General features: G+C 38.3%; 1 protein-coding gene across 2 annotated transcripts; it reads right to left on the reverse strand.

The window, feature by feature from the left end:
• Positions 1–1,144: 1,144 nt before the first annotated feature.
• On the reverse strand, positions 1,145–9,708 carry LOC111155535 (secreted phosphoprotein 1). 2 transcript variants are annotated; one of them, XM_022515714.1, is made up of 7 exons: positions 9,581–9,696; positions 7,959–8,023; positions 7,808–7,846; positions 4,892–4,972; positions 4,559–4,600; positions 2,848–3,126; positions 1,146–1,985 (listed from the first exon to the last, which is right to left on the reverse strand). In XM_022515714.1, the coding sequence occupies exons 2-7, from the start codon at positions 8,010–8,012 to the stop codon at positions 1,581–1,583; spliced, it is 900 nt and encodes a 299-aa protein (XP_022371422.1). In that variant the 5' UTR covers positions 8,013–8,023; positions 9,581–9,696; the 3' UTR covers positions 1,146–1,580. The 2 variants fall into 2 exon arrangements, with proteins under 2 accessions (XP_022371432.1, XP_022371422.1); XM_022515724.1 differs by lacking the exon at positions 4,892–4,972 and having other exon boundaries at positions 1,145–1,985; positions 9,581–9,708.
• Positions 9,709–9,909: the final 201 nt, after the last annotated feature.

The following is a 9,909-nucleotide window of genomic DNA, read 5'->3' on the forward strand; positions in this document are numbered from 1 at the left end:
AAGTAGGCAGAGAGGCAGGCAGAGAGGCAGGCATAGAGAGAGAGAGGGAAGCAGGCTCCCAGCTGAGCAGAGAGCCTGATGCGGGTATCGATCCCAGAAGCCTGAGACCATGATGTGAGCCGAAGGCAGAGGCTTAAACCCCTGAGCCACCCAGGCGCCTCTTTGTTTTCATTTTTTAATGTGCTTGTTGCTGCATGAATTTAAGACCATGGCTTTTCTGTGATCACTGATTTAACTACAATCTATTGATTTTGTGTTTTCATTATGATTCTTTTTTTAGAAATTCTGCCCCTTAATTTTTCCCTTTTTGTCCTAGAAGCTACTTAATAGAGAATTTTAAAATTTCCAAGTGAAATGTCTAGTTTTAGAAAGAGCAGAGGAGCAAGACATGGAAGAAAGATTATTGTCCCACTTCAGGCTTCCAGAACTTTCAGTTTTGAATGAAATTGAAAATCTTGCTTATTACCTGAAACTGCCTTTAAAAATTTTTCCAATACAAGAGGACTGTTTATTATCTATGGTTGATCAAAATAGCTAGGGAAAAAACTGCTACGGAACCTATCAAATTTTCATCCAAGGACAACAAAGCAATAAATTTACTGAGCAAATTACTGGTGAGTGATGAAAAACAATAAAATTGATTTGTGATTACAGCTAGGATTTCGTTAGCTTTTATATCAGCTTTGTAAAAATGAGAAAAAGGTGTTTCCCTGGGTTAAAGAGTCCTGCATGGTTGGAGGATTTCTGGCTGAATATCAACCCCAACTTGAATTCTGTTTCTGTAACTAGGAACTTTAACTCAGCCAGAATCTGTACGGTTGACCCGTCAAACCCTGGATTGCTCTCAACTAAGCTTAGCAGGTTCACTAAAGTAGTAACTGATAGCTAAGACAGTGTATCTTGAATGCTCTCACTACAAAAAAGAAATGATGGTTATGTAACAGGACCGAGAAGGTGACAAGATAGAGGTGTTAGCTAGTGCAATGGTGGTGATCATCTTCAGTATGAGTGTATCAAATCGTCATGTGCTATACTTTACACTTACACAATGTTATACATCATTTATATTTCAATAAAGTTGCGGGAAAATAAAAAGAAGAAAAGAAAAAGAAGAAAAAGAAAAAGATACCACTAAACTCATTATATTTAAGACTAAGATTTATTCACACACACACAAAAAATAATCACAACCAAATATACACTAATTTAAAAAACAAATGTTATAGTGACATAAAGTTTTATATTCTCTTTTTATAAGTGTGTAAAAGTATTTTGTTTGTTTCTACATAAATTTGTATTCATAAAAGAAGAAAGAAGAGCAAACATTACAATGCAGTGACAGCTTGCGTTTCTCATATGAAAAGAACATAGACCAAACCCTGAAGCTTTTAGTTTACAAGGCTGTTACCATGAAGCCACACACTAAACTAATGATCAAAACTGGTATCTCTTTCCAGATCCGTATACATATACCTTCACCAACTAAGCTGAGAAATAAGCATTTCATATTGTCTCCCATCCCGCTACAGTGTATTTTTTGTTTTTACTAAAAGCAGAGTAAGAAATTGCATTTTCTCCATCTAATTGACCTCAGTAGATGCACTGTCTAATTCATGAGAGATGCGAAGTTTCAGGTGCTTATCTTCTTCCACACTCCCAGAGTCTAGGACTTGCTCATTTTCGTGGCTTTGAACAATTTGGCTGCTGAGTTCACTGCTGACTTCAGAATTTTCCTGACTACCAATCTCATGGGAGTGCTTACTGCTCTCATCACTTGCTCTCAGCTTATACTCCCTGGTGTACCTGCGGCTCTTGGTTTCCATACTATGGTCATCCATCTGACTGGCCTCCTGACTATATCTTGCGTGGCTGTCCCCGTCAGAAGTTCCCCGCACTGTCTGGGAAAGAAGGACGGCATTGAAGTCATCTTCCGTACTCTCACTTTTCACAAGTGATGTCAAGTCCTCCTCTGTAGAATCGGGATACTGAATCACAGAACAAGCGGGAGAAGAATTAAATGAAGAACCAAGGATGGGAACAGTCTAATTCTGTTTTCTAACTTTTAGACCAATTATACTGAAAATTGTCTAAATTTGGCTGCAGCAGGAAACAGGACTAGCGTGTTACTTTGTTTTTAACTGAGTCTATTCACATATTCATTTCCTTTAGTTTAATAGATACATCAATTATGCATATGATAAAGACTATGATGTAGGTCTCATGATCTCTGTTTTACATAAAGGGAAAGTGAACTGAAAGTTTAAAAGTAAAACGATTAGTAAGTGGAAAGGCTATGTGTCAAATTCAGATCCTTCAACTATAGATTAAGCAAAATTTGCAACCCTACAGTTCATCTCAGGTATTGAACTTCAAAGCATGATCATTATATTGTGAAAATAATTGCTGTTTTCCAAAATTGTTTTCTTTAATCTAAAAAAGTGAATAGAATAAATGCTTTAGAGCCAGGATTTGGGAAAAGATCATTGTGACTGAGAGACAAAAGTAGGGAGAAATTGCATGAACTTAAACATAAAATCACCAAGTGAAAAAAGGTTTCATGTTCAATAGTCATAAATTAGAGGCACTTGGGTGGCTCAGTCGGTTGAGTGCCAGACTCTTGATTTTGGCTCAGGTTGTAAGCTCAGGGTGGAGCCTGCTTGTCCCTCTTCCTCCCCTTTTCCCCTCCTCCTGCTCTCTCTCTAAAATAAATTTTAAAAAACTTTAAAAAGTCATAAAATAATTCCTACTGAATGAATGAATGAATAAATGAATGTGAATAGACACACTCTGGTTTCCTAGAATAGGGCTCAAATCATAAATATCTTATGTGTCTGTTTAAGGATTTACCTGGACTTCATATGTGTGGGACTTCTTCGATCTGGACCTCAGTCCATGAGCCACACTGTCACCTCGGCCATCATTTGAGTCTCTTGTGGGGACAGCTGGAGTGAAAAATTGGGTTGCTGGAATGTCAGTGGGAAAATCAGTGACCACTTCGTCAGACTCATCAGACTGGTTAGAGTCATCATCTACATCATTGGAATCCACAGAATCCTGGCTGTCCACATCGTCTCTGTCATCGTCATCCACATCCTCATGGCTTTCATCGGACTTGCTTGAGAGGGTCTAAAAAACAAGATGGCCAGAAAAATTGGGGTAATGGTTTTATTTTCCCTTAGTCTTTCCTGGTGCATTTGTCTTACAGACTAATTTGGTTTCAGAATCTTTGCATTTGCAACAATGTATTCAGTGGTTTCTATGAGCAAAGTGAGTATCTTCCAACTTCTTTTTTAACACCAGGATGAATGGAATCATAATCTGAGGTATTTTTCTTGCTTTTCCACAAATAATTACTTTCATAGACATTTTCAAGCCATATATGTGAGTATCATGTTTCCATGGATAACATTGCTTTTCCTTATTCATATTAGACATTATTTAAATTACCAAATTCAATGATGAAATGAATACAGATACATAATTGTGAGATTAATTTTTATTTGAAATGAGAATTCTCAGGAGATTGGAGCATCCATGAGTTAATGCATATCCCCAAACCTAAAACCACCCCCTTATCAGCATTCATAAGCAAGAGGTGACTCCATTATGCTAGTCTGTCAACTGCAACTCAAAGCTGTCAACCAAATTAATCAGTGAATATCTATTAAACTTCTGATTAGCAAATAAACTGGATTATTTATCGAGCTTTCTTAGTTAGAGATTCTTTGCATATTTAAACAGACGTCAAGGAAAACAAATTTAACTTATCTCTTTGTTTAGCAAATATATCAATAGTCTTAATAAAAAACAATAGCTGTCACATAAACCATTACGTTAGGAACGGAAATGTTCCCCTGAGATAAAATTGGCTTTCGTAGGCATTATTAGATGCTTATCAGATAGTAGATAAGACATAATAAGATAAGACAGATAGTAGATAAGACAAAATACCTTAAAGAAAATGTTAAGAGGCTTACTATTTCAAATAACAGACATTAGTAAACATTACCTGCCACACTAAACTTATCTGAAGAAACCTGGTATTTCTTTCTTTCTTTCTTTCTTTTTTTTTTTTTTATTAACATATAATGTATTTTTTGCTTCAGGGGTACAGGTCTGTGAATCATCAGTCTTACCCAATTCACAGCACTCACCATAGTACATACCCTCCCCAATGTCCATCATCCAGCCACCCTGTCCCTCCCTCTCAACCCCCACAGCAACCCTCGGTTTGTTTCCTGAGATTGAGAGTCTCCTATGGTTTGTCTCCCTCCCAATCCCATCTTGTTTCCTTTTTTCCCTCCCTGCCCCCAACAGCCCCCTGTCCTGCCTCTCAAATTCCTCCTATCAGAGAGACCATATGATAATGAAACCTGGTATTTCTAAAGGTTAGTAAATACATTTTTTTTTTTGAGCAGGTTTTAAATTGGCAATTTACTGTAACATTTGCTAATAGAATATTGTTGCAATCAAACTCAGGCCTTGTCATGAAGAGAAAGAGTGGCTTCTTTCATCTCTCTAGGGCATGGTCGGCTCCTGACTCACGGTGAGGACTCACCTTTTGTTGAAAATCATCATTTTCTTGAGAGAGCACAGTGTTCTGAAGAAGGAGGGACACATATCAGTTTATATCAAACATATCTCATATTTTAATTCAAAAGTTAGCCTTTTCTATCCAAAGCAGGTCTTATTTTTCAGCCTCATAAGTGGGTGGCTTGAAGTGGGGAAAAGCTGACATAACCAGATCAATTGCTATCTTAAGCTCACATTTACAGACAGGCAGGCAGGATCTGTTTAATTGGCCTGAATGGCCTGCATGATGGCTGCTTTTTGTTGTTGTTCTTTAATTGCGAGAAATTTAATTCTTAAAGTTAGTTAAAATTAAAAATACCTGTAGTGCTAGGAAAGTCTGCTTCTGAGATGGGTCAGGCTTTAGCCATGTAGCTACAGCACCTGGGTATTTGTGGTAAAGCTACAAAAAATGTTGCATATTTGTCATTATTAAAGAAAGAAACATAAGGATCTCTAAGTGATAAACTGAAAAAACAACTGTACTTCACTGATCTTGATAGATAAGCATAATATGCCTCTCTATGGTCAACCAGAGCCTGAGACACCTCTTATAACATTTCCTTTCTCCTGCAGATTCATTTAATACACGCTTATATAGTACTGCCTTAGATCAGGCATCCTTTCAAAGTGATTTGCAAATATTCATTTAATCTTCTCAACCCCCTGTGAGATAGGTATCATTATTCCCATTTTACAGATCGAGAGAAACTCAGCCGCAAAGAAATTACGTGGCAGGGTCGGGGTTCAAACCCATGCAGACCAGTTCTTCTCAATGAGGCATTCTGTGCCTGCTGGACACCGGGCATTCCTGTCCTGTGCTTGCTAGCTGAAATATCCCCTCAGATAAAGCACGTCTAAAGCAGAGGTGCCCTTAATTAGTGGTGATCTTCACTGCTCCCTCTATGGAACAAGGAGGAACTCTCTGAGGCTGGTTGTCTGATAGAGTATCCTCCGGTCGTATAACATATGGTTGTTTAATTTAATTTAAATGGAATATAATAAAAAATTCAGTTCCTCAGTTGCAGTAGCTACGTTGTGAGTTCAGTAGCCACATGTGTCTAGTTGCGCTCTGGGTGGACCATGCAGAACTATAATATTATTATAATATTAACATCATGGCACAGAAGTTCCATTGCTCCAAGGTGCCAGAGGCATGAGCGGAATGGTCTTTCCTTTAGCCAAGTTATTTATCTGGAAAATGACTATCCTAGGACAGAGGAATGGAAATTGCTCTGAGTAAGTGTCATCTGATAGGCTGTATCACCCAGAGCCAATCCCTTCCCTTCCCTGTCCTTGAGAATGAGAGCCCTGGCCAGTTCCATGGGTCCCTTTCACAGCCAGCCACCGGTGGGGGAGGGGCAGGGAGGCAACCAGTCAGGAGCACTTGGGTCTTTTCTCCAGGGCTGGCTCCAACTAGAGCAGCTTCATAGTGGGCTTCTCTGAAAGCTTTTGCTGGAGGAAAGGGTTCCTTGCCTTAAAAGATGTGAAACTACAGTTCTAGAGGAGTTCCAAGTTTCCCTCTTTTTTTTTTAAATTTAAAAAAATATAAAGAGGATATGTAAATATGTTATAATTTATATATATTTAATATATATATTTCCTGCTGCTACATGTAATATGTGCTCAGAAGGCATTTATAAGTTAAATTTATGATTTAAAACAAGGTAACATGAGGACAATATAGGTGAACAAAACAAACAGATTAAAACCCCCCTGATAGTCATAACACTCGCAGATAACAATGTTCATCTTCAGAGGGATAGCCTTATAACTTTCACGTATTTCCAACTAGCTCTAAATTTCTAGGATTCTGGAAGGTTGAGCTCTTCACTTATGTCCTAAATGTAATTGAATAATTTTATACTGTTATAGCTTTATGTGCCACATTAATTCTATGAAAAAGTCACCAATTCTTGCCTCATATAGTGTGAACTCTTATCTTCTCTGTAAATGTTAATTTTTCTGTCCTATTACTATGCTTCAGTATTTGTTTTCTCAAATCAGCTGGAAAACAGACATGCCTCTACCTACCTAGTTGTGCACCCAAACACATGCAGCAAACTTCGCCTAATGTCTTCATTCAGCAATCTCTTTTCAGTGACCCCAGGCAACTCTATACAGGCCTTTATTCTGTTTATCTGGGATTGAACTCTGTGTGCCTTTTAGCTTGAGCTTCTCAGAACAATGCCCATTTGTTGTTTGGCTGGCACAGTTTCACCCATTTTGGAAGGGCATGTACATCTATTGATTTGGTCTTAGGTTTGGTTAGGAAATTGTTAAAGTCAGCTGACAAGCATAACAGATCCAAACAGCATAAAAACCTTTCTTTTTGTAATGGGTTTCTTAGCCAATACCTTAGGAGATATTATGAATCATACAAACTGTCCAATGTGTGAGACAGATTTTAAACTCAGTAAGCAAAGGACGGAATTTTCTACGTCTAGTACAGTATGTTGACTCATGGAAAGAAAAAGTCACATGACTTCATAGAATTCCTTTTACACAAATGATAATGGCCCAAAGAACTAGTTTGGTGTTAACAGTGTGTATTTACTAAAGGCTATACAGATCCTCCTCAGCTTGCAATGGGAGTATGTCCCAGTAAACCCATCACATGCTGAAAATATGGTAGGTCCAAAATGGATTTATTACACCTAAACTGCTGGGCATCATAGCCCCTCTTAGCCTAGCTTAAACATGCTCAGAGTGTTTACATTAGTTGGCAGTTGGGCAAAAGGCACTTAACACAAAGCCCATTTTATTATAAAGTCATGAACATTTCATTTAATGTATTGAATACTAAAAGTGAAAAATGGAATTGTTGTGTGAGTATGGAATGGTTGAAAGCATATCGGTGTTTACCCTTGTGATGGCCTGGCTGATTGGGAGCTGTGACTCACTGCTGTTGCCCAGCATCCCAAGAAAGTATTGTTCCATAAATCGGTAGCCCAGGAAAAGATCTAAATTCAAAATTTGAAGTATGGTTTCCATTAAATGCATATGGCTCACCCACCATCATGAAGTTGAAAAATTGTAAATGGAACCGTCGTTAAGTCGGTGACCATCTGTAACTGTGCTTAGTACTGGCCTAGGTTGAAAGCCGGTAGTCAATAAATACTTATGAATTAACAGCATGACTATGAAAATAAGTAAAATGGCAACAAATATGTTTGTAGTGCCTCTCGTGCAGCTGCACAAATCATCTGACTGCATGATAAACCTGAAAGATGCTTACCTGCTTTTCCTCAGAGCTCCCAGAATCGGCCTGCTTAATCTTTGAAACAGAAAAGATTAAGAGAGATTACAATGTGAATGTGTTCCTAGCACAGGAGAGCACACAATTCATTTATTTTGAGAAATATCCTTTAAGATTCAGTTGTACTCACCGGAATCGCATAGGCAATGCCTAAGAGGCAAAAGCAAATCACCGCAATTTTCATGGTGATTTTTCCTGCAAAACATTTTGTAAGGAATATTTGATTTCTTTGTAGGGTAAAACAGTGATACCTGTTTATGCTACTACACTACAAAATCATTACAAATAAAATATATTTCCTGTAGAATATTTTCTACCTTTTGGAGAAAACCTGTGTTTTGATCACCATGGCCTTTTGAGTTGCTATTTGTAATGCCTCCTCTTTACTCCATCTCTCACTATTAGGCAAGGGAGAGAGGAATCTCACAAGTCTATATTCAGCTTTAAGATTTAGAATTCCAGGGGGGCGCCTGGGTGGCTCAGTGGGTTAAAGCCTCTGCCTTCGGCTCAGGTCATGATCCCAGGGTCCTGGGATCGAGCCCCACATCGGGAATCTCTGCTCAGCAGGGAGTCTGCTTTCCCCTCTCTCTCTGCCTGCTTCTCTGCCTACTTCTGATTTCTGTCTGTCAAATAAATAAATAAAATCTTAAAAAAAAAAAAAAAAGATTTAGAATTCCAGGGACACCTGGGTGGCTCAGTCAATTAAGCACCTGCCTTCGGCTCAGGTCATGATCCCAGGGCCCTGGGATGGAGTCCTACATGGGGCTCCTTGCTCAGCAGGGAGCCTGCTTCTCCTTCTGCCTGCTCTGCCTGTTCTGCCCGGAGCTCTCCATGTGCTTCTGCTCTCTCTCTGACAAATAAATAAATAAATAAAACCTTAAAAGAAAAAAAAAAAAGATTTAGAGTCCCAGGGATTATACCATTACTACGTGACAGCTCAGCTATCTTAACCTAAAAACAGATCATTAGTAATTGAATTAAAATAATAAGCTGCTGTTGGAATGTTTATTTCTCAGGGAAGAAAAACACAAAGAGAGAGAGAAAATAAAACTATAGAAAGCAACTTGCTTTCTTCACTTTTCCAGCATGCATTTTAAGTGTGATTTTTAACTTAAATTATTAAAAAGGTACTACTTGGGTAAAATGAAGCTGTCTCAATGCTCAGTTATTTAAGAAAGGCATTCTAGAAATTTGAAACAAAAACCAAAACACTGAAAAAAGTCAACAGCTTTTCTATTCATGATAATAAGTCTGCATAGTGTCATACAGCTATCTTGGTGAGGAATTTAACAGCTAAATACAGAAGTGAAATATTCAGAAAGGGTTTTTATTTTCCTTGAAAATAGGATGGATACATTTTATCACTGAAACATTGCATAATTATTAGCTTACATTGCCACTAAAGATACTTTTCCTTTTAAATGCTTCCACAGCCATCTACCCATTAAAAATAATATATATAGTCATTGAAAAGGGGCATAGAATTTTTCTTTTTTTTTCCTGACTGGAAGAAATCTTTCAGTTCTTTTGAGGACTCCAAGCATTTTTGAGTTGTATAAATGACTGGCTTTCAAAATTCCCAGTTACCTTTCTTCTAGGAAATCTGTAATACATCTGGCATGCTCAATTAAAAGACTAAAACAGCATAAGTCTGCTTAACAGCTTTACAGTTCAGCTCTTTTCCTTACAACTTGCCTTTCCCACCCTGAAATGAAGCCGAATGCCTGGGACAGCGAGGTGCGGGCTTATTACCTTGCTCTGTGGCTGGCTGAGAAGAGAGCCCAGTCCTGGATGATGCTGCCCTGCTCGCCTTCTCTTCCTGCTGCTGACAGTCAGGACCTCCCAGAATTTAAATGCTGCTCCAGACATTCTCCACTAACACAGGGAGGCGGAGAAATGTGTCATGAGGTTTTTTTGCCACTGCCCAACCCACTTGCTCCCACACTTCCCCCTCTGGTTTTTGTGGTTAAAAAACAAAGCAGCAAACACATAGAAACTACTCTAGAGTTCAAACATTACTGATGTACAATATCATTAACTAGCTTTTTCATTTATGGGATTAGCATTTGGCATCATGGAAG

Source organism: Enhydra lutris, unplaced genomic scaffold (genome assembly GCF_002288905.1).
Source record: "Enhydra lutris kenyoni isolate GAN:26980312 unplaced genomic scaffold, ASM228890v2 scaffoldscaffold3, whole genome shotgun sequence".
Lineage (NCBI taxonomy): Eukaryota > Metazoa > Chordata > Mammalia > Carnivora > Mustelidae > Enhydra > Enhydra lutris.

What these genes read in the sequence shown, in the direction of transcription:
- LOC111155535 (XM_022515714.1), bottom strand. Translation starts at nt 8,012, where the DNA reads ATGAAAATTGCGGTGATTTGCTTTTGCCTCTTAGGCATTGCCTATGCG. An exon ending in GCATTGCCTATGCGATTCCG is followed by an intron (nt 7,847 to 7,958) that starts GTGAGTACAACT and finishes TCTGTTTCAAAG; the next exon opens with ATTAAGCAGGCCGATTCTGG. An exon ending in CCCACACATATGAAGTCCAG is followed by an intron (nt 1,986 to 2,847) that starts GTAAATCCTTAA and finishes TCTGTGATTCAG; the next exon opens with TATCCCGATTCTACAGAGGA.